The following is a 24679-nucleotide window of genomic DNA, read 5'->3' on the forward strand; positions in this document are numbered from 1 at the left end:
TTTATTATTTTATTTCTATTATTTCTATTATTTTTTACCTACATGACTTTACCGAAAAAACCTAAGAGTATACATTTTTTACGGTTTACTTTGTGACAGCCTACATGCATCGTGATAAGTCTACAATCTCTCAGCTGAGAATTCCCATTACAAAGGTGCTGATAATGCTATGATGATGGTGATGTGAACTTATCTCTGGGCAATGATTGAAGCCTGGGGGTTTTTTGTTTCCCCCTTTAGCTTGTATGGTTTGAAGTTGAACGTGGCTACCAATACGGACTGACTGAAAATATTTGGCCACTCGGAGGAAAAAATCTACAATGTTACGCTTTTTGAACAGCAGAAGGCAACAAACAACAAACAAATCCCAACATCGCATTATTGAGCACGTCCGGAAATGTTGCAATACTTGACAGAAACAAAAAACACAATTCTTGTGAAATGACCGCATGACAATCCAATTTTTATATGGTATCCTAATAGCACGTGGAACATAATGAACTCGTCATATCACAGATTGCTTTTATATTCAGGCATAGCAAGCTGAAATGTGGCAGATGTATACTGCAGTCGGGACTTTAATCATAAAAACTACAGCTTATATAGTGCATTTCATAACACCTCAAGGAACTTTACATCAATATATGTCCTGTATGTGTGTTGCCCTACATAGCCAGCCGTGCTAATGGGAGGTGCGGGGGAAGGACAACAAACTAAAAACAAAACGCAGTTCTAAAGAAATGCGATTTTTTTTTTCGTGGCGATTTAAAAGTGCGTTCCGGTTGCTTCCTAACATCTGACGGAAGAGCGTTCCAGACGGCCGCAGAAGCGCATCTGAAAGCGGTGACCGACTTTGTTCGATGGCCAGCCAAAAATCGCTGCGTGGATGGGGTAAGAAGTGTCTAAGTAAAAAATAGCAAATACCTCCTGAATGAGAATTTTTTTTTTAAGTGAAGATCCCAACTCGAATGTAAGAGATGTTCACGGTTCTAAATCCAGTGGCCGCCCTGATTATTACCGCGGGTGCAAGGAGCGCAATAAATACCGCACCGACTCACCGCCAACTTTATGGTGAACGTTTACCATCCCCCCCTGGCATTCGCATGATGTAGGCATTGGTCTGTTTTGGCGTCAGGGTCCGAGTTTGCACCGCAAATTACGGAATGAAGCTTGCACAAGGCAATCTTTGCCCAGCTCCTGGCAGACTAATGCGTCAGGTCACTTGCAATTGAGGCTCTCTCCTCGTTTTTTCTAAGTTCTCACCTGCTTAAACAGACTCAACGTCACAGAGATACACTTAACTTAGTCGTGTTTCAAACGCAACCGCTGCAGCACTATGATAATAGCCATCGCTGTGCAGTGCCGGATTATCCTACTCGCACAAGTAGCTACAGATGATGCTACGGGCCCCGCACTTTCAAGGGCCCCGCGCTAAATGCTTTCAAGCTATCAATTCCGGTTCAGTGATTCTGCACTTGCTCTAGTACTACAGTACTATACGGCCTTAAACTTTTATGAACGACTGGGTGTTTAGCGATTTGTCATATTATCTGGCTGTATAGCAAATGAAAACATACAATTACCTCACTATGCAAGTAAAAAATGTGTGTTTTAATATTTATGTGGGTTTTTTTTGTTTAGGGCTCCTTTATAACATACTAGCTTTACTACCCGGCTTCGCCCGGGACTTGGATTCACCACGCCCGGCCGCCTTTGCCCCCCCAGTGGCGATGTTCACACACCACACAAGTTACTCGTTTGAGGCTGAGTCGACCTAGGGGTGGCCGTGAACGGGAATCGAACTCGGGCCGCCGGGTTCGTAGCGCAGCGCGCGAATCGCTCCGCAGTCGCCCACTCAGGTGTCAAGCTTAACTCAACCCTGTTCATGGGCAAGTCGTGCGCATCGGGGCAAAACGAGCTATTTTTACACTGCACGTTGATGTTTTTGGTGGAACAAAATAACATATTTTGTTAAGAAGTCGCAGTTATCCATAATAGAGGTTTTTGGGTTAGATCGCGGATTAATATATTTTAGACGTATGCGATCTTCCCCAAAAAACATCTATTATATGGATGATATTGGTTGCGAAAGCCAGCGTGTTAAGTCGCAGTTATTTAATTTATTTACTTTAAAAGGGAATTTTTTCAGCTTAACCCGGAGCATATCACCCCTCGATTTAAAGCTTTTGTGACTGCAGGGATTCGTCTTCTTGGTTCTTTCGGTCACAATGCAAGTAGCCGTCCTCAGGTGGGGAACAGGTCTGTCGAGGAGACAGAGTCTGAATGACAAGCCCCAGGCTTGGAGCGACTATTTAAGCTTGGATGGAGGGGCGAAGAGCGCCATCCCAGCTTAAACAGTCGCTCCAAGCCTGGGGCTTGTCATTCAGACTCTGTCTCCTCGACAGACCTGTTCTCCACCTGAGGACGGCTACTTGCGTTGTGGCCGAAACGTCGTGAGAATTATTTTATTATGTTTTATTTTTATTATTTTATTATTTCCATTCTACATGACTTTACCGAAAGAACCAATAAGACATTACACCCCTCTTTAATCGTTACATGTGCTGATATCGTTGTTTCATCATTTACACCATCGGTGAATGTGTTTTGGCTTTCTCCACACCTTTCCCCGGCTGCAGTTGACTGTGTGGCTGATGAGACGTGTTTTTTTATTTTCAAAACGTCACTCTTTCTGTCAAAAACAAAACGACGAAAATAGAGAGAGAAAAAAATTCCGAAACGGCAACAAATTTATTTATTTCATTACCGACCTGTGGTTTCACAGATTCCCTTATCACGTCATTGCCATATATTTCCCCGTACCTTACAGCATCAACAACGGTCAGTATTCAAGAGCTCATGTTTCAGATGTGGTTCCCAAAGCAAAACAAGATATTATTCACTTACCCTTTCGTCAATACATACACAGCCCTTTTGTCAATCCACTGCTGGATGAGGGCCTCCACACAACACGCGAGACACGGTGGTGGTGGTGGGGGGAGGTTAATTCACCATACTTCACCGCGCAGGTTTGTGCGGGTTGGTGACGGTGGGTAGCGTAGCAGTGGGAGCATTATAATGAGATCGGAGCACGTTCCAGATGTTGGAATTGTGTGTTCGGTGGCCAACGATGTGTTTATTGTCCTTCCCCGCCGCTACGTGCGGTGCGAAAGAAGTTCAACACACGCACGTGCGCACAAGGAGACAAGTCAACATGTCTGGAACCAGCGTTCCTTCCCTTAAATCCATGTCCTCTCCATGTCTGTAGTTCTTCGTCGCGTGGCTGACGTCGACGTAAAGGAAGTTGCCGTGGTTGAGCCAGATGATTGCATCAGGAGCAGCGGAGTTGGATCGCCCTGACGTTGCCACCTGCTTTCCCTTCGTGTTTGTGAATCGCGCAGCATTGAGTCGTTAGCCGCGTCCACGGCCCCGTTCTGGGTGACCGCGAGCGGAGAGTTACTCATTTTTGAAGAATCACGAAATCCTCACCGAGACTGGAGGAATGCGATGAGCGAAGAAGCTCTTCTTACCTACAGATGTCCGGCATGGGCACGGACTCAAGTTTCCGCGTCTGCCATCGTTTTGTGACTGTCAAGAAAAGCGAGTGTGGTCTTGGGCGAGCCGTGTCGCCAAGAAAGGGGGAGGGGGGGTGATAAACCGGTGGTCGAGACCGACAACGGAGTGACGGGCAATGGATGGAACACGGCGCACAGCAGACATCTGCGAGCCATCCCAGTCAGTCTTGGGTCATTTCGATTTAAAGCTTTCGTGACTGCAGGGATTCATCTTCTTGGTTCTTTCGGTAAAGTCACGTAGAAGGGAAATAATACAATAATAAAAATAAAACATATTTTATTATGTTTTATTTTATAAACATTTTAATAAAAATAAACATATTTTATTATATTTCGATTTAAAGCTTTCGTGACTGCAGGGATTCATCTTCTTGGTTCTTTCGGTAAAGTCACGTAGAATGGAAATAATAAAATAATAAAAATAAAACGTCGTGAGAATTATTTTATTATGTTTTATTTTTTTATTTCCATTCTACGTGACTTTACCGAAAGAACCAAGAAGATATTTTATGATGTTTTATTTTTATTATTTTATTAATTCCCTTCTACGTGACTTTACCGCAAGAACCAAGAAGATGTTGGGTCATTATTACACAACATGGAGGCGAGGTGATTAAGACAGCTTTCGGAGGCCTCTGTCATCCCCGCGGTGGACTGATCCCAATGGTAACGACTGTTGGTGCAAGTGCTGGTAGCGAGCACCTTTAAAGGCCGGATCGGCACACGAGGCTGTTGGTGGGCAGCACTGTAAACGCGTATTGCTTGACGCAGTGTCACGCGTGACAACTTCGATCATGAGTCACACGTCATTAACGCGGGTATGGTGTCGCCACAGGAAACACGAACACTCTGCCTAGCTCCATCTGTGCTTGACCACTGTTATGTTATTTTTTCGCTTTGAAAGCAGTGCATATCGCATTGTATCGTACAAGGCCATCAGTTATGTAATGGAAATTCCTGCCAAAAACGTATGCCCCAGTCAGGCTTATCAGCATCGCCCATCTGCCCAGCTACTGCAGCAGATTTAAGGGACTTTTGTTTGTGTATCGCGGTGGTGATTAATCCATGTTTCTGTTATATACAGCTTTCCATCGTTTGTTTTTTCTGAGGTGGGGAGATTTGTGAAGGTAAAGGTGCAGCCCTGCAATTTCTTGGGCGCCACGGTGGCGAGGTGTTAACTACCTCGCCTGGTCTACAGGAGGTCGTGGGTTCGATCCCGACTCTGATGCCTGCTGCTGTATATTGGGAGTCTGCGTGTCGCTTTCTCCCCGTGGTCGCGTGAATTTTTCTCCGGGTCCTCCGGGTTTTCCCTCCACATTTAGAATCAACGTCACGCGTTTAGAGCATTTGACTGCTGCGCATTTCCACGCGACAAGCCACTTCGTTGAGCTATCATTTGTGGCCAGGTGGCTTCTGAAAAAGAGATATATAGCTCAGTGGGCCTTACCTGGTAAAATAAAAAATATATATAGTTTCGTTTTGTTTCTCCTGCCGCTGCTAGCAGACGAACGTTCAACTGGAGGGAATTCAAGAATGTATCCAGATGGTCTTGTATCCTAACCCTTCCACATTCGCCCCACGTCTTGGAAGATGCGGGACTACTCACACTTTACCCCACCATTCGCGACCCGACCGATTGATCTGTGGTTTAAACACATTCCTCCTGCGGAGGGAGCTGGTAGGAACGTTGGGTTGCTCGGTCAATGGCCAGGGTCACCGGCGGCGTGGTGTATTCCGCTAATATGCCCGACTGTGAGGGCGGGCACAAGCCGGCGTAAGTAGGATAAACGTTGAGTTTTATAAGGGCACCACGGGGTGACCAGCCCCTCCCCACCCAGCCCCACTCCTCCCACCCCCCACCCAGCCCCACCCTCCCCACCCAGCCCCTCCCCACCGAGCCCCACCCCTCCCACCCCCCAACCAGCCCCACCCTCCCCACCCAGCCTCTCCCCTTACCTTCCCCACCCAGCCCCTCCCCAGCCTCCCCACCCAGCCCCTCCCCACCCTCCCCTCCCCACCCAGCCGCTCTCTGCACGACGGACGGGCGGACACAATAATCCGCTGTGGGCTGGTGTAACCAGGAGGTTCCTACCAGTACTAGTTTATACTGCTGGGAAGTCAGAGGCGGAAGCTTTTAAGAGTCTTGACCCAATTATTTGAACTGCCGCGCCTGGAGATCAAATGAAACAGGCGACTCCCATGAGCTATACAGCTCTTTTTCACGGATGTCCAGCAGGATGTCTTTGGTCAATCCACTGCTGGAAAAGGGACCTCCACCGCCCAGTGCTGGTCGTGCGGGCTATTGGACCCCTCGACCCCATTTGATCGGTGCAAGTTGGCAGAAGCCTGAGAGCAATAAATGCGTCAGTAGCTGGTTTTGGTGCACTCTGCTGTCAACTGCGCGCTCGCTAGCCGACTCGCAATCATGCGGTTCGTTGGAGGGGTTAATTGCTGACATTTATTGAACACTTAAATAGGAGTGCTTAAATAAAAAAAAGATATAAAGTGCTTTATACCCAATTCACGAGGACATAAAGGGGTAAATGGAAGGCGATGATAAAAAAAAATCTGTAAAAATCTGTAAAACAAACGTTCGTCCAACGTTGCACGTTTACTAAGAAGGGACGATCGCTGCTGCGCACAGCACGAACGCGATCCACAGGAGACTCTGTCAGTCAAAAGGGAAACCCCATAGACAAAAAAAAACTCCACACATTTGTCAATAACACTGTGGCCTTCTTAGGAGACTACAGTTTATAATAGGCGACGTTTCGGACATTGGCCCTTCTTCATAGCACATCAATCGAAAGGTCAAATAGACAGAGAAGTCGGAGACGGCACTTGACGCCACGATTCGCTGATGCGAATTACATTTTAACTGTTGAACAAAACGAAAATATGTCCTCCTAAGAATCACAACGTGAGATCATCAAAACGACCGGTTTCAAGCAGTCACATCAGCCCCGTCCGCCACCGCGACGAGCACGTGCTCGTCTTTTTGTATTCGACCCCATAAACATTTTGCACCGGAGTAGAATCCGTTCGCACACAGCTCAAATCGAACGCGTTAAATATATATTTTTATTGAAAAAAAATCATGCACGTAGCATGGATTTCCGCAACGCTTTCCAACGCGCCCTTTGTGCTCGGAGGTATATAACTTATTTAGCGATCACGTGACCTGCAATGCGTTGATATTTTTCAGATTGTTTTGGTGCTGTGAATGTCAAAACGACGGGCCGCTTTGTTGAGCTGTCATTTGTGATCGCCAGGTCGCTTCTGAAAAACAAATTAATACCTCCGTGGACTTTGCCTGGTAGGATGGGGATGGTTTAGTTGCATTTGTATTGTGTTTGTGTGTTGGGAGATTTGTTTAACTTTCTTGTAATTTTCACGACTATCGTGTGTGTTGTACTGTTTGTTGTTGTAACGTTCCTACCCCGTGCCCCTACTTGACATCTGTGAAAAGGAACTCTAAAGCTAATCGGATTGCTCCTGGAGCATAAGTAAACATTCAGATTCTTCATGATTAGACCTCCTTTGCCAGTACCAAAATATAATAATAGGGGTTTTCCCCTTTTTATGGCAACAAAACAGAAACCTTTTTACAAGAAATCACGTGTCATTAACCACAATACTTGCGGTCAAAATGCAAACAAAAAACACACTCTGATACTATATGCATTGTGCTAGAAACTGATTGGTCCACACCACAGACGGATTTCTCAATTGGTGCTAGACCAGAGGACGCCAAAAGGCGTACAGCTCAAAGACAATGCACTATCAAAGGAGGTCTAATGATGTAGATGCTTACCCCGAGACCTCATTACTTTGCAGTGCATCGTCTTTGAGCTGTACGCCTTTTGGCGTCCTCTGGTCTAGCACCAATTGAGACGAGGCTCACAAGAAAGCCGTCTCTAGTGTCGACCAATCAGTTTCAAGCACAATGCATATATTATCAGAGTGTGTTTTTGTTTGTATTTTGACCACAAGTATTGTGGTTAATGACACATTATTTCTTGTAAAAAGGTTTCAGTTTTGTTACCAGAAAAAAGGGGGAAACCCCTATTATTATATTCAGATTCTGTAAGGCGTGAGTGGCGTTATTGGTTTAACCGGGTGCCTTAACGTGCGTTGCGCATTTACTGCACGTGAATGAGATCGTGATCGATCTGCACGGGCGCGCAAGGCGTTTGGGGAGCGAGCGCGTGACCGACCCGTTCGGTTCGCCTGCTCTCGGGGCAGCTTCGAGCAGATGAGCGGAGTTCCCGCACCGCCGTGGCCCAAAGCCGCCTCTCGGCTCGGTGGGGAGGGGGGTATGGGGAGCGCATAACGCAAGACAGCGAGGTTAACGTGCTCTTAACTCTCCCGAGTTTTTGTTGCTGACCGACTCCGTGGTCTCGGCGGAGGTCGCACAATGCGTTGTCCGAAAAGGCTTACGACCTATCATTGTCGCTGGTTTAGTCGCCAAGACGTGGGCAACCCATTGATATCGAGGGCAAGTCCCTAACCATGACAGCCAACATCCACCGCTCTGTGGTGGTGACGTCAGCACGGCGCTTGTACCAGGCTAGGTGCACTTAGAGGCTGCGTGGAGTGTCGAAGGCTCAGTGGCAGGAGATCACGGAACAGACTCATATGCCCTGGATTGACTGAGATGGCTCGCAGATGCACCAACTCTGCTCCCCACTATGCCAAATCTCTGCGTTTTAGCCGTCCGGCAATCCACTGGTTGTTGTGAGCGTCACTCATTTGCCCTCCGTTATTGCTGGAGTGCGACTGCTTCCAACTCCCCAAACGCGTTCTTCACGAACCTCCTCCACAGAGGCAGATCTTGACACCGCTGGTACCAGTCCAATCAACTCTACATCCTTCTGTACGACATCAGTCCATCTGTTCTCTCGCCTGTGCCGTGCATATTTAGCTCCATCTATCCGGCCGAATAGAAGCTGTTTTGGGCATGTGGTGGCTGGACATGCGGGCTAAATGACCCAGCCAGTGCAGCCTCCCATGCCGGAGGAGCTCACTGATGGGACTCTGTCCAGATCTTTCAAGGATAAGTGAACTCCTCACACAATCTAGTTCGATTAATCTTTCAAATTGGCGCATATGCTAATTTAGAGGGCTCCACGTTTTGCAAACATAGAGAAGGGAGGTCATAACTGTATGGAGCGACGGGTCACGTAGCTTCCACACAGCGTTACGCAGCTGATGAAAAGATAGTGCCGCTCGACTGATTCGGCATGAAAACTCGGCTGCCAAACCGGAGCTGGTCATGAATACTCTGCCCAAGTACAGAAACTTCTCCACTCTCTCCACAACTGCCCCATCGCACAAGGGGAGTTGAGGGAGGGGAGCTTAGATGACATAAAATACCCAGGCGGGTGCTTTGTTGTTGTGGGGCTGATGGTAAGGCACTATCTCTTAGTAGCATGCTCCAGGTTCAGCAGTGGAATCTGCATCTCCTTCTCAGAGTAGGAGGCAAATACCAGATCATACGCATACATAACATGGTTGACCAATAGAGAACCATCCCTTGACCGCACCTTCCTCGTCTTTGGAGGTGGCATATTAGAGTGTAGACGTGGGAGTGGGTCTGCCGCTTGCATTGAACGAACCTGAAAAACCTCCTTGCGTCAGCCACGGTTCCTGGGGAGGTCTGAATTTCGCACCAACTGGCAGCCATAACGGCTGTCTTGACACTCACCCATGTTTCTTTCGATATCTGGAGCAAATGGGGGACGCTGCCACCCCGACCCCGCCCTACCACAATTCTGACTCGATTACGTAACAAGGGGAAAACCTCGACCGGCGGCCAAAAATGACTTCCCCAGGCACGCCTGGGCATGCCCGACTAATATCACTACATCCGAGGAAAAACGGTAATTTCTCAAAGGGGAAAAGCTGCGATTGTTGACCACCTGATCAGTCCGCCAGTTGCGCATTCCCAGCAAACGCGCGACGTGGCACCAACGGTCTTCGTCTGGCTGGGTGGCACGTCACGTGACGGGCACCACGCCGTGTGTGCACCAATGCACGCAGCGCTGTTTTAGACCACCGGCTCCAAAGAGTCAATTAACAAAAACCGTGGCCCTATTATTTAAGACCGGCTGGAAAGAAATATTATGCCCCCCGTCTTCCAGACGACATTGTATCAGTCTTTTTGCAATCGCCATCACTCTCAAATGACAAACTATGATTTGATTTTATCAGATAAGGCCCACTGAGCTATGAAGCTCATTTTTCAGAAGCTACCTGGCCACAAATGATAGCTCCACGAAGTGGCTTATCATCATCACGTGGGAATTTATAGCAGCCAAATACTCTAAACGCACGATTCGAAATGTGAAGGGAAAAACCGGAGGACCCGGAGAAAAATCCACGCGGCCACAAGGTGAACATGCAAACTCCAAATATACAGCAGCAGGCGTCAGGGTCGCGATCGAACCCACGACCTCCTGTATACCAGGCGAGGTAGTTAACATCTCACCACCGTGACGCCCATCATCGCCGTGACATTGACGGTGGCTTTTCCAAAATAAAAATCGAAGTTACAATGTATCGTGCAAGCAAAGTCGTGTATTTACAGCTACATCATACAATGAGGGCGTATTCGGTTTCACGTTGATACACATACCTAAAGTCGAGTATGAAACATAACACGAGGAGCATACAATGGGTTACTTAGTGCCCAGGGTTCACTTTCAGCAGGTGACTTCATTCATAAAGCCCGGGGCCACACGAAACTAATGAGCTATAAACGGCGTTTATCCATCACTTCACATCTTAGCTGCCAATATTCAGGTACTGGAGATGAATACTTTTCACTAGCAGCAACAATTTGCTGTAAATGTTCACGGCACCTTTTCAGTGACTGATGCGTCTGCCGATGCGTACAAAGTTATAGGAACCCGGCAGCCAGATTTCGATTCCTGCTCACGGGCCAACACCAGTGACGAATATCTGAACCGGTCATGGGCCTCCTCTAGGTCGTCTTAGCCTCAATTGAGTACCTGGTGCGGTGCGTAAAAACATCGCCACGAGGAAGACAAAGGCGGCAGGGGGTTGTGCTGCCAACCAGCCTCGTGTGCCGTGCCGGCCTTCAAAGGTGCTCGCTAACAGCACTTGCCCCAACGGTCTTTCAAGGCTACACGGGGGATCTTTGTCTTCGTAGTTATACCGATGTTTCGATTTAAAGCTTTCGTGACTGCAGGGATTCATCTTCTTGGTTCTTTCGGTAAAGTCACGTTACCGAAAGAACCAAGAAAAGGTTTGTACGTGTCAAATTCCGCCCTCCGAAAGGAAACAGTTCCCCACGCCAGGATAAGAAATATTTGACCTCTGTGTGGTACGAACGTTTGAGCGGAGAGACAAACTCGAAGTGTCTCCCGGCTCAGACGGACGATGAAGACGTGCCCGTGCATTTTTGGCTGGCCCTGCGAAAATAGTGGAAATTCCACATTACTATGGTAGGGATCACCAGGCGATGCGCACTAATTGGTTGCCTCAAAGTGGTGCCCATTTTATCAACTAGAAAATGATTACAGCAGAGCATAAGCTGCTCCTCAAAATCTTTATTTAGACCGCTGTAGGAACCCGATGAGCTGTGAAGCTCTTGTTCACTGATGTCCAGTCGGGGCAGGTCAGCAAGCATCATGGTCATGAGCCATAATTTCGATTTAAAGCTTTTGTGACTGATGACGCACCCGATATGACCCAACAATGCTGTAGCTATAGAGCAGGTCATCATCAGAACACTCTCATCAGCGAGATGGAGTGTGGCATCACAAGATCGTCGCGGTTGGTGATTGCGTGGGAATGCTTCCATTAAGCAGTGGATCGAACATGGCTCATGATCTTCTTGGTTCTTTCGGTAAAGTCACGTAGAATGGAAATAATAAAATAATAAAAATAAAACATAATAAAATTATTCTCACGACGTTTCGGCTGACTCTGTCTTATCGGCTGACTGTCTTATCGACCAACCTGTTCTTCACCTGAGGACGGCTGCTTGCGTTGTGGCCGAAACGTCGTGAGAATTATTTAATTATGTTTTATTTTTATTATTTCCATTCTACGTGACTTTACCGAAAGAACCAAGAAGATCATGAGCCATGTTCGATCCACTGCTTAATGGAAGCATTCCCAGGCAATCACCAACCGCGACGATCTTGTGATGCCACACTCCATCTCGCTGATGAGAGTGTTCTGATGATGACCTGCTCTATAGCTACAGCATTGTTGGGTCATATCGGGTGCGTCATCAGTCCCGTGCGTGAACTTGACAACACCGGAGATGTGATGTGTTCTGCGTAAGCCCCACTCGCTGATATGTTTGTTATTAAATAAACGAGCGGATGTAATGTGTATGTGTAGAAACATATTAATGGATTGATGAATCCATATAAAAGCACACGGGTTTACTTTGAACTTGACCTTCTTTAAGTTTTTATCTTCGTGACAAGTAAACGCCACGATATATATGTGTGTGTGTATATATAAAATGTACCCATTTGTCAATCGCTTAAGTTCAGCTGATGAAGTACCTTTGTAAAAGTTAATTTAAAATGAATGAGCATATTCACATGTATCCATCGCACGATATACCGGTATCGGCACTACTGTTTATTTTGCCAAGCCGCTGGTGAAACATTTCGCTAACAAGTCTTCGCGTACAAACGCCTTAGAACGACGGGGAATTCCCTCCTCGAAAAATCTGCCCCCCACCTCTCGCCGCGACTCAGCGTGCGCGTCTATTGGCTCGCAAGCATCGGCGTGAAGTGTAGTTTTTTTTATATATGTAACTTTTTATTTGTTTATATACCGTTTTCGCCACATCGCATTATCGTCGTCGTCATCGCCTTTCGTTGGGTGTTACGTGCGGGCTGCAACCTCCACCTCGAGGAAAGTCCCTCGGCACAGTCGCAAGAGCAAAGCCCCAATGGCATCTCCTGAAGTCGTCACCACCCCAAGGCCCCAGCAGGCCGCCCCACGTGTTGCCCCGTGTATATAAAACGCGCTGCACAGGAGGTGAGCCGTGATTATTTCTGCTCGGCCGAAGACTTAAGATGCGTTTGTTCCTGGCGCTCTGCTTGTTTCTCCAACTTCTCCACGGTGAGTCAATTCATGCCGGTGGCTTTTTTTCTTTCTCGTTCTGGTATTCCCCCTCTCCATTCGAGATTTGAAGCTTTCGTGACTGCAAGGATTCATACTCTTAGGTTTTTTCGGTAAAGTCACGTTGGTAAAAAAAAAAACTCAATTAAATCACGACGTTTCGGAGGCAACACAAGTCTCCGTCTTCAGGTGGGACCGTCACAGCTAAATTTACTGTATCAATAATACAGAAACGTCGTGATTTAATTGAGTTATTTTCATTTATTACTATTCATTTTATTATTATGGTTTTTTTACCTACGTGACTTTACCGAAAAAACCTAAGACTATTCCCCGCTCTACTCGTGGGGCCCTCTTTCTTCACTCACTCCTTGTCCATGAACCATCGCCTCCACGTCTTTGCCACTTGCATGGCCTGTGTCTCGCTCTATTTCCTCTGGGCGGTTGTGTTCATCACATGTATTCTGTCATCAGCAGACCAACATATCTTGCTATGGAAACACACGCGCAACAGATACAATACTCTAGACGTTTTATCGTAGAATAGACATCTTCCTTGTGTACTCTATTGCAACAAATATTAAGTCTACCTTGTGTTTTTGCTGTTCAGGATGGTGATAGGTTCGCTTTGCGTATTTTGTGATCGTTGTAATCGTTGAGTACCTTTGTATTGATTGTGTGCAAACAATTTTCGTGCACTCTCTGGGTTTATTTGAACGAGAAGCCGCTCACGTTTGAAATTGCCGAGTAAGAAAGTAAACTCTTGGCGGACCGATGCGTGCGTACGTGCGTGCATGGGTGAGTGTTTGTTAAATTCGTTTCTGCAACTGTAGTTGAACAACGTGATGGGGTCTATTTTTTAGATTACTTGCCGCACAAAGTATTTTGGTCTACTCTTCCACACTGGCCAAACTACTAGGAAGAGACAGGGAGTGCCCACACTTCTACCCAACGCACGCGACCCGTCTATCGGGTGACGGTTCATAAAATCAATGCGCTAACCATTGCACCACCGCTCCGTATGTATACCGATTGTTCAATTATAGAAAGTGCATCAGGCAAACTATACTCTTTGGTTCTTTCGGTAAAGTCGCGTAGTTAGAAATAAAGTGAAACAAATCACGACGTTTCGATCGCAACACAAGCGGTCGAAACGTCGTGATTTATTTAATTTAATTTCTACCTACGTGACTTTACCGAAAGAACCAAAGAGTATGGACTCCTGCAATCACGAAAGCTTCAAATCAAGATTGCATCAGGCAAGTCTCACAGAAGTTCATGCTGTGCACGAATATGTCCGTGAAATATTGTCGGTAAATTACTGGGCGTGAACAGATTTAGCATAAGGCCTCCGGCGAGAAATACGGGCGGACACGTGCGATCAACATTTTAGTTTTCACAGTTATAAAAAAAACACTTTATCGTGAAATGCCTTCCCGCAACCTACCTTGCTCACGTATCGATAATCACAAATGTAACGTGAGATATTATTCAGGGACTGCGTGTCGTCTTGGTGTGTGCTAGCACCGCTATTGCTGTGTTCTGCTGCCTTTGCCCAAGCTTCTGAATTTGTGTACTGATGCATTTTTTCGTGATTTTCTTACCTTTCTCATACTTTGCACTCCCATCGTCTTTTCTTGTACCGTTCGTTGTTGCAACCTTATAAAGAATCTGTGCGTTCAGCGCACAGGAAATTCAAGTGGAATGTCGTTGCCATTTCCACAATGATGGCTTCATTCATGAATGCGCACGTGGTGGGCGAAGGGGCGGTCCAGTGGTTAGCGCGCGACGCGAGGCAACCCAGCGACACCCGAGTTCAATCCCCGGCGCCGGCTAACGCCAGTAGCGGTCAAATACCGCCCCTGTCACCCTGAGCTTGGATAGGGCTTGGATGGGTGACCACTACGGGTGTTAAAAAAAACCCAAAAAAAGTCAGGTGGCTATGGGCTGGCTGCGAGGCTACATTGTCAGTAGGAGAGAATTACAGCAAAAATATTTATAAATGTACTCTGCTGTCCCCAAGCCTTCTTCAAAGCGTCACTGACCAGCGTGGTGAAGTATGCTCCACATAAACCGCTATGACCCACCTGCACGGGATGTGAAGGCTGTCATCCAGCAGTGGAATTGACAACAACAACAACAAAAATGATCCATAACATAGTTTTTTTTGGTTAGATCGCGTAAATATATAAATGTGTCGTTAAACCCGCCACCACCCGACACAACCAACTAGTAAGGTGTTTCACGTAAACAGACCGTACCAGTTCGGCACTAGTACAGGACTAGTGTGTAGTGTAGTGTATAGTAGTGTATAGTGTAGTGTATAGTAGTGTATAGTGTAGTGTACTAGTACAGCACACCGGTGTGATGGAGAGCCAAGCCACAATATTTACAATCTGAGTACGACGTTTCGCCAATAATAACAACGAGCATCATCAGGCGGACAGACAGATTTGGGGGTTTAACAACATATTTATATTTACGCGATCCCCTCCCCCCCCCAAAAAAAACAAGATTACGGATGAAATTGGCCGCGAAAGTCTACTCCGTGTTACAGTAACAAAAGCGATGCGCACAGGATGTGTGCAGGACGTGCCCGTTGAAAGAGATAGGTAAAAAAAAGAGGATGCAATTTTAAAATCAAGCTGTCGCAGATTAACACGCGTGACACCATGACGATGTCGCAACACGTTAGGAAAGGGCTTCAACAATTTTTTTTTAAATGTGTGGGATGACGTCGCGCATCGAGGCCGTTCACAGAACTGACCGGCGACCAAATGCCCACGTGGGCTGGTAAGTCCCGATCTGAGAAAGTCCGTCTCCACGTCTCCCCGCGTGACGGTTCAGGAGCTTTGTCTCAGTTTAAAGCCCGGGATCTGAATCACAATATGTGTCTATGCTGGACGAATCCGATGAGCCGTGAAGATGTCTGTTCACAGATGCCTATCTGGTACCGTTAGACGTTTATTCCAGTAAATATGCACGGTTTTGATAGGCTACCCTGGCAGTGGGCGGGGCTACGCGCGGTGGGCCGGGGTCTTGTAGTCTCGTGGACTTGGTCATGCCCTGGGTCTTTCGGTAAAGGGGCCGTCCATAAATGACGTCACGCACCTGGGGGGAGCGGAGTCAGACATTTGTGACGATTTGTGACGAGGGGGGGGGGTGAGAAATGTGACGTCACATAAAAAAATTCGCAAGTTTAAGTAAATATAGACGACATGTTCTACTTGATTAAATATAATTTATGATAAATGTTTTCTCCTACAACATCAGAGTGCAGCGCCACATTAAATACGCACTACAATGACAATAGTTTAAAGCGATTTGAAGCGTGGTTTTTTTGGGGGGGTGGGGGGCAGAGCTTTGTGACGTCATATTTGAGGGGGGGGGTCTGACTTTTTGTGACGTCGTGTGACGAAGGAGGGGGGGGGGTCAAAAATCGTCCAAAATCGTGTGACATCATTTATGGACGGCCCCAAAGTCACGTAGATAGAAAAATCATTTTTAATAATCACGACGTTTCGATCGCAACACAAGCAACCGTCTTCAGGTAAAAAAAAAAAGGGTTGGTCATGTTAAAGTGGGCCGGGCTGGTGGAGGGGAGGGGAGGGGGAGCTCCGAAAGCGTTGTGGTTGAGTCTCCGTACCGTGTCAACCCACAGGGTTTACCACGTATTCCTCCTGTACAGGGAAATTGAGTTTTCAGGTCAATGTGGTGTACAGCCGTTTCAATACGGGCAGCAAAAAAACTATTTTTTGTCTGTTTGTGTTTCTCCCTTGTGATGGGACTTTGTAGGATGAACGTTGAGATGTATAAGGGCCACGGGGTGACCAATAAGGTCTGAATTGGTCTGTAATAAGGTAGGGCACTGATAAGGGGTTGGCAGGTATGAGCTTCATCAGAAATGTGGTGCCCTCCTATAACATTGCAACGTTGTGATCTCCCGCCTGCAAACCCCCTCCAACTCTCCCCCCCCCCCGCTCCTCTCAGGCACATTTGCCAGTGAACCCGTGGGGTGCTACGGCAAAGTTCACCTAAGCGATGGTGCCAAGTCCTGTTGCGGAACGAAGTCGTACTCCACGAAGAGTGAAATCTGCTGCAATGACATGATCTACGCCAAGGAGAAGTACGGTTGCTACGATGGCGCGTTGTGCAGCAGGTATGGGAATGTACACTTTGGGTGGGCTTCGCCGTACGTATGGTGAACTTATTTCGCGCCGTACGTAGCCGACCGGGAGCTGGGGTCAATTTCGGGTGCTCCCATTATCTCCAAAGGTGGCCTGGCCAGCGTGATAGAGCAGGCCAAAATAGAAGAACTCTCATGGAGTCCTTCTCGTATATGTATGTTGAACTTCTATTGTACCATACGTAGCCGACCATGCTAATCGGCGGTGCAGGCGGAAGGACAACAAACTAAACACACACAAAAACAGTTCGGAAGAAATTCGTTTTCCATCTGGATGATTTACAAATGCATAGCTCCAGTGCCTTCCTACTGTCGGAAGGAAGAACGTTCCAGACGGCCTTTGTTCGATGGCTAGCAGCCAAATGCCGCCACTGCTGCGAGGTTGACCGGAGTTCGCTGTTATGGTTTATGCTCCTTGACGAGATCAGCGAGGTATTGCCACGATATAGCGACGTATTTACGATATATCATACGACATTAAGGAACGCACAATGGCATTTATCGTTCGTTTTGCACACATGTGACTGTCCTGGCTGATGAAAAAAATAATCCTAAATACTTAATTCGGCTGAAAAGAGAGAGAGAGAGAGTCCTTACTGAAACGTCTGGCAGTTCGCCAGCATTGATTGAAGGAGGCTGGTGAGACGCTGTGTGTCGAAGCCGGTCCACAGTTTGCTGCTTGTGCTGAGTCAATGCTGCGGAGACGTTACACTCCCAGAAGGCCGTAGGGGCGATTGTGTGCTGTTTTTTTCGTGCGTTCAGAGAGATATAGGGTATGTGAAGGAGATGTTATTGCCTGCTTATTTATTTCGCTTTCTTGTGTTCACTTTCAGATCCGCATCGGATTACCTGTCTGAATGTCGCGTGGTAATCCAAGCAGGTAAACGACATATCAAGGGACCTGGGGCCACATTGAGCTATTAACTCTGATTTAAATTAAATGTATGCTGTCAAAAAGGACATTGTATGAACGTACACAGATAATAAAAGGAGCATGCCAACAAAAAAAATCCCCTTTGAGAATCGGCAAAAAAAAAATTCTCGAAATATTAACGACCACGCTTGCGTCAGCCTATCCGGGCAGTGCCGTCGTCCGTCACAGATACTGAAAGCTGAAAGCTCCATCGGTATCACAGTAAGAGAAGCTCCTGGCTGTTGCTGAACTACCGCGAAATCCTACGCAGTCGTCGTAGTCGTAGTAATACGGTAAATGACAATGTAACGAAGGGGTTCCAGTTAAAAGTAACGCGTTTAACACGTAACAGGCAACAGCTGTTGCTGCTGTGATTATGCTAGCCTGTATTTTGCCAGAACCTAAAGGGTTTTCCAAATTTTGAAAACAGACGATGTAAATACATCTGATTCAGACCCTAAACTGCCATAGTTACTTTGTTTTCACACAACAAATTCAAATGTACCCGCACCTCCACCTAATGTACCGTGAAATGATAATATATGCTCATTGGATACCTTTTGTCACGTACAATTATTATTATTGATTATGCTTATTTATGTAAACAGTCTGTGCCATTATCGCAATGCAGTGATGCGTGGATTACATACACAGACCATATTTACGGTGCTTCGTGCGTAGCTGACTGTAAATCTCTCTCGCTCGCTCTCTGATGTATTTCCAGGCGACGGTATTCAGCCACTCCACGCCATCTCTTCCAAGCGCTACAAATTCGGTGAGTGTCATCCGACGCTACCCGCAGCCTCGGACGCCGCAGCTCTGGATGTCGTCATCTTTACTTTATTTGTATTAACTTACGCGGACCGCAAATTTCGCTTCGTAAAGCACAACAACCACCGCCGCCACCACCACCAAAACCAAACCGCAAGGGAACTTTGAGGGGGGGGTGGTGGTGGGGGGGAAATGGGGAAATCCCTACTCGTGACAAATATCCACAAGTTAAGCTTCAAATAAAAAAAACCTGGCCCTACGCCTCGCTTCGAGGCCGGTGGACAAACTTTCAATTCAGTCAAGGAAAGGGCAATTTATATTGGGCAATTTATGTTGCCCTTTGCCACACGCCGATAAGAGGTCGCTATTGATTTGCACATCCTAAATGTGTACGCCGTGCGTGCAAAAGCGCTTCTTTTGTCAACCCACTGCTGGATGAGAGATTCACCATGCAGTGTGGGCCATGGCCGGTCTGGAAGAGTACGGGTTTGTGAAGGCAGAGAGTAGAGATGTGGGAGGATAGAAGTAGTGCACAACAATGTATTTTTCTGTACTGACCTCTGCCTAATGCCACCTAGCATCATCCCAGAGCCACCAATCACAACCAGTATAAGCATCATTGTCACCCTTCCCAGCGCTGTCCAGGCTCGAACCTGCTTAGCTTCCGAAACATGGGGGATTGCAATACATATAAATCCGAAATTATTAAATAAAATCTAAAATTGGATGATATATTTTTTGTTAAAATCTGATACACTAAAAAAGGGAAACTTAAAAGGCCAGGCCTAATTTAACAATTAGCCGACCAGCAGGTCACGTGTGTTGGGGTTGAATTCGGGTATTTCCATGTCTTGCCAGACTTCTAGCCAGGGTGCAAGGGTAGGCCAAATTACCCTCAAGATGAACTCTTTTAGACTCCTTCTAGTCGATGTATGTTGAACTCCTTTTGTACCGTACGTAGCCAACCGTGCTAATCGGAGGCGCGGGGGGAAGGACAGCACTTCAAACACAAAAAGCAGTTCTAAAGAAATGAGTTTTCAATCTTGATGATTTAAAGTGCATAGCCCCAGTGGTTTCCTACCATTGAAAGTAAGAGTTTTCCAGACGGCCGCAGAAGCGCATCTGAAAGCACGCAGCGATGCGGTGATCGTTCTTTTCGATGGCTTAGCCAAAAGCCGCTGATGCTGCTGCTGCTGCGAGGACTATGACTGGAGGTTGTGCGATGATGGTTTATGATGACCGAAGTTTGTGTGATGATGGTTTATGATGACTTTAGTTCACGTGACGATGGCTTATGATGACCGGAGTTCGCGTGATGATGATTTACGCTCCTTGAGGAGGCCATTCCTCAGCCAGTGGCTTGAGCAGGCACTTGGCAAATGCTTGCTGCTTCACCTTCTTTACCCCATTTTTTACCTTTTTCATTTTTTACAGCTACCATCGGGACCCTGCGACCCCCGCTGCCCGGCGAGCAGTGTAACCACGTCCGCTTTGACGCCCTCGCGGAGGTGTGGAAGCAGGGACGGAAGGACCACCTCAAGGTGAAGATGATGTCGGACGACAAGCCCTGGTCATTCGTCTTGCCGAAGGAGCGAGGAGGCCCTTGCCCCGATCCGACTGAACACCAGACCTACGTCCTGCTCTCGGCGCGGAGGGGCAAGGCCGTCAATCTGCAGAGCGAACAAGCAGAGATCTTCACGGCCAACGGCGATATCGGCCATGCGTTGAAAGCCCTGCATGCCTGGCTGGACGCGAATCCGAGGAGAAGTCGAAGCTAAACCTCCCCGAGGGAGCGGCGTTCCCGCGCGCGGTGGTCGAATTTCGGCGACGCAATCCGGGTGACGTAGAGGCGAAGCGGGGCCAAATGTTTTTGAAGCACTTTTCTTTTTTGTTTCCTCTTGCCCTTGGCGTTCCAAAACGTCCTTATTTACATTGAAAATCTTTTTTAGGAAGGGGTAAATTGAAAAGAGAGTTTTGAAGGATTAGTGAGGCCTTCAAATCATCATTATAAATCATATTTATTAATACTAGAGGAATCCGATGAGCCATGAAGGTCTTTTTCACAGATATCAGAGGCAGGCGAGGAGCATTGCAGCAGCAAACACAATGCGAAAAACACGATAGGAGTGCAAAGTATAGGAAAAAGAAAATCGCTTTATTTTTTACATTAACAAATAAATAATATCTCATTGTTGCCTGAAGTTCCAGCCAAGGCGTGTTGTGTGCCAGCTCGCTACGTTCAGCGACCGCACCAACTTCACGAGATCCAACTCACCCACCCACCCGCCTACGAAAAGTGGGCCCTCTTTCTCGCTTGCAGCAAAGTTCATCCGAGGAGTTGATGCGCCTCAGCGGTGCTCTCTCTCCACCTGGTTACAAGAGGGGGCCGTGAATGCTGGACACCGTCGAGAGATCGAATTTGTTGAGAGGCGACGGTGCAATCCCCCTTGCGATGTCATGCCCACGCCCAAAAGAATTGCCGGCAGAAAGCGACTTCATCGGTAGTAGCTCCAGAAGCGCCCCTTGAGAGGGTATTATTGGCCTCCTCTTCCACATTATCTTGCAATATAATGAGATCGAATGAAATATTTATGATTTAATATTTGGTTTACTGTTTATATATTTACGTTTACATAACTTATTTTGCATGAAATGTCAGTTGCTTCGCGATAATATATACTTTATGTCCGCATTAACTTATGCCGAAGAATCAACGGTCGTGGTGGGTTTGCTTTTGGTGAGAGGACAAAAATATTAAAGTAAAAAAAACTGAACTATTTTATTGACCAGGTAAAGCCCTTTTTGGCAGTATCAACGTATGAAAAATATCAATAGGTTTACCCTTTCTGGCAATAAAACAGTTGTGATTAGATGTTCAAACAACAAAAATATTCCTTTAGCAAAGAATCAAGTCTGCATTAACCACACATACTTTTGGTAAACATGCAAACAAAACATGCTCTGATTATTATATGCATTGTCTTTGAAACTGATTGGCCTACACCAGAGAAAGCAGCTTTCTTTATGGCCAAGTCTCACCACCAGTGTCAGACCGGAAAACGCCAAATTACGAACAGCACAAAGGCAATGCACGTATCAGAGCATTTATAGCTCGGGGTGAGCAGAGAGAGAAAGAGAACACAAAAAATGCAACCGGCATCGCCAGAGTCCGGAATCAAACCCACGACCTCCTGCAAACCAGGCAAGGATCACGAGCCAAAAAAAAAGTGACATTACTTACTCCGGTTTATTTATAACATTTATTATATAATTTACATATTTAAAGCTGTGTTTTGGTTTCTGTTGTTGTTGTATTTTATTTAATGCATTTGTGTAACTTTAATTTGCCTTACCGCTTCGGATTTGGCATTTGTGCCGTGACGCGGCTTCGGGCTGTACCGCATGCTGCTCTCGGCATGGTGTCCCGACGTTTCGCTCCACTCGCTGGGAGCTTCTTCAGGAACCCGAACGGGGTTGAGAACTCTGAGCAGTTCAATGTTGTGAAGTCGCCGGCACAAGGGGTTGGCATCGGGGCGTCGTGCCCAGATCGAATCGCGAGTGCTAATCCGTGACAAACTCTCCCGACGGCTACAGGGCATCCCTCTCCCCCTGCTCAAGTGAGCCTCAGCAGCCCCCCCCCTCCATCCCGAGCCAACCGCCAAAATTCCACCTTGAGCATCTGGAGTTAGTCAATGATACGTGGGGCAGCCAAGGAGGGAGAGGGGGGTGTGGCTCGTTGAAAAAAAATAACAAATACCCACCCCTTTTAGTTGGTCGATCAATTGATCGGATCGTTCCCACGATTTCTCTTCAACCACAAAAAAATATATAACAAAAAAATAACAAAAAAAACCTCGCATACTTTGCTCCGGGCAGTCTCCTTGCTGCCCTCTAAAGTGTCGTCATTCTGTCGCGTCCCCCGCCACTGGCGGCGATAGATCACGAATGTGTCTGCGATTTGAACGACGGCGGGGGGGGGGGGTGAAGTAGGAACTGCGTTGGTGTGTGTCTCAAGCACAGCACCCGTCAGTTCAACACCACGTGGTAGGCTTGCGTGACCAATATCATCCATAACAGGTTGTTGTTCTTTAATGTTGGTCACGAACGCCTACGTGTTAAACTGAGTTAGTTTTATGTTTAATCGCGTAAATATATAAATGTGTCGTGAAACCCGCCACCACCCGACATGGCCAATTAGTAAGGTTTGTCACGTAAACAGAACGTGCCAATTCGTTACTTGTACAGCGCACCGGCGTGTTAGAGAGCTGGCTGTCGCCTGATGAAGCTAGTTGTAATTACTGGTGAAACGTCGTACTCCGATTGTAAACGCACCTGCGTTGCTTGATTTAAAACGTAAAATAGAGGAAAAAAAAGATGAAGCCAATGAAGGGAATGGTGATGTGGTATTCACAGTACTGGCTTGGGGGGCGTCTGTCTCCGCTGCAGGGAAGAAGCTGATGCACATTACGGATGAATATGCCTTTGCACTTAAACCGATGAATAAGTGTTTTTTTTATTGCAGACTTGTAATGAAAGAAAATATAATAAACTGTGAAAAGGCTGACATTGCGTCTGGTTCGGTGAATGACTTTGACCACCCCGCTACTCCATAGCCGGGTTCTTGGTGGCGCTGCACGTGGCGGCCTCTCATCCATCACTGCGTTGTCCGTCTGGGCATAGTCAATGGTCCATGGGGCAGCCAACAGTTGGCTGCCCCATGGATTGCGCCAATGTTGTGAAACGCCCTTCCCATGGGCGTTGAGGGTGCCTGAGCCTGGCATTCCACCGGGATCGATTGTTTCACCCTCGCACGCGTGGGTTTTCTCCAGGTGCTCCGGTTTCCTCCTCGCATGTAAACGCTCATTGATTGGCCGCTAACACCTCGCTATATAGAGAGGACCCCAGAGCTTGAACAAGTGTTGGCACTAAGTCACTGCCTGCGTGGATGCACTCTCACTGTGTGGCCGCACCGTACATAGCCAACCGTGCTCATCGGAGGTGTGGGTGGAAGGACATTCAACTGTGATGCCTGCACTAATCCTGGCAGCCTCGACACTGCCACACCTCACTCCACCCCACCAAGACAGACGAGCGTGGTGAAGCATGGCCAAACGATCCCCCACGACCCACACGGCATGGTTAGACCCTTCATCTACCAGTGTAGTACATTCATCCTGGCCGATGATGATGATGATGATGGAGAATCGCCACCATTGGTTTAGCATCACAGAAGCAGATGATAACCACGCTTGAAAATTATGTAAACTGGACCATATCTATCGTGGGACCTTTTGGCCAGTGTGACGAGGTGAAAGTTGAGGATCACACCCCTGGCTGCCCTCTGATGTCAGTGATAGCTGGTGAGACCGGTTTTATGAGAATGAGTATGAGGAAGCCCAATTATGCTATTTTACCGGCTACAACAGGAAGGCAGGGAACCACCAGCACCCATCACGATCCATCAGCCATCATCCATCAACCACCAGCAAGAGGACCTGGTCCACTGCTTGAGTGTGGAGCAACCACAGCGAGTGGGTCAAGAGGGCCTGGTCCACTGCTGCAGTGTGGAGCTACCACACCGAGTGGTTGAAGCGGGCCTGGTCCACTGCTCGAGTATGGAGCTACCACAATCAGGGCTGCGATAGCCTCAAGCAGTGCAGCCCCAGAAGCTGCGAGTACTGCACCAAGGGCTGAGCGTGCCGTGCTGAGATGTGTGGGTGCAGTCTCTACTGCTGGAGGTGGGGCGGGGGCGACACGCCACATTCCCCGAGGAGGGCTCTATCAATTGTTGGAGTACGGGGAGGGAGAGACCACTTCAAGAGCTGGGTGAGCGGTGTCGAGGACTCGCCACGCCGAGACCAACTTGGCATCACTTTAACACGTCGGCTTTCGCGACCAATATCATCCATAAACGTCGTACTCAGATTGTAAATGTTGTGGATTTGCTCTCCAACACACCGGTGTGCTGTACTAGTGACGAATTGGCATGTTCTGTTTACGTGACAAACCTTACTAGTTGGCTGTGTCGGGTGGTGGCGGGTTTAACGACACATTTATATATTTACGCGATCAAATCCCCAAAAAAACTATATTAAGGACAAACCTGATTTCTTGCAAAGG

At 47.3% G+C, this 24679-nt stretch overlaps 1 protein-coding gene across 1 annotated transcript; it reads left to right on the plus strand.

The window, feature by feature from the left end:
* Positions 1–12586: 12586 nt before the first annotated feature.
* LOC133357119 (uncharacterized) lies at positions 12587–20408 on the plus strand. The gene is made up of 5 exons (XM_061574911.1): positions 12587–12689; positions 16680–16848; positions 17709–17755; positions 18513–18563; positions 19994–20408. Exons 1-5 carry the CDS (start codon positions 12644–12646, stop codon positions 20335–20337), a joined length of 657 nt encoding a protein of 218 aa, XP_061430895.1. The 5' UTR covers positions 12587–12643; the 3' UTR covers positions 20338–20408.
* The last annotated feature ends 4271 nt before the right edge of the window (positions 20409–24679 follow it).

This window comes from Lethenteron reissneri, chromosome 56 (assembly GCF_015708825.2).
Source record: "Lethenteron reissneri isolate LAM-NWPU_2019-01 chromosome 56, ASM1570882v1, whole genome shotgun sequence".
NCBI classification, from domain to species: Eukaryota; Metazoa; Chordata; class Hyperoartia; order Petromyzontiformes; family Petromyzontidae; genus Lethenteron; species Lethenteron reissneri.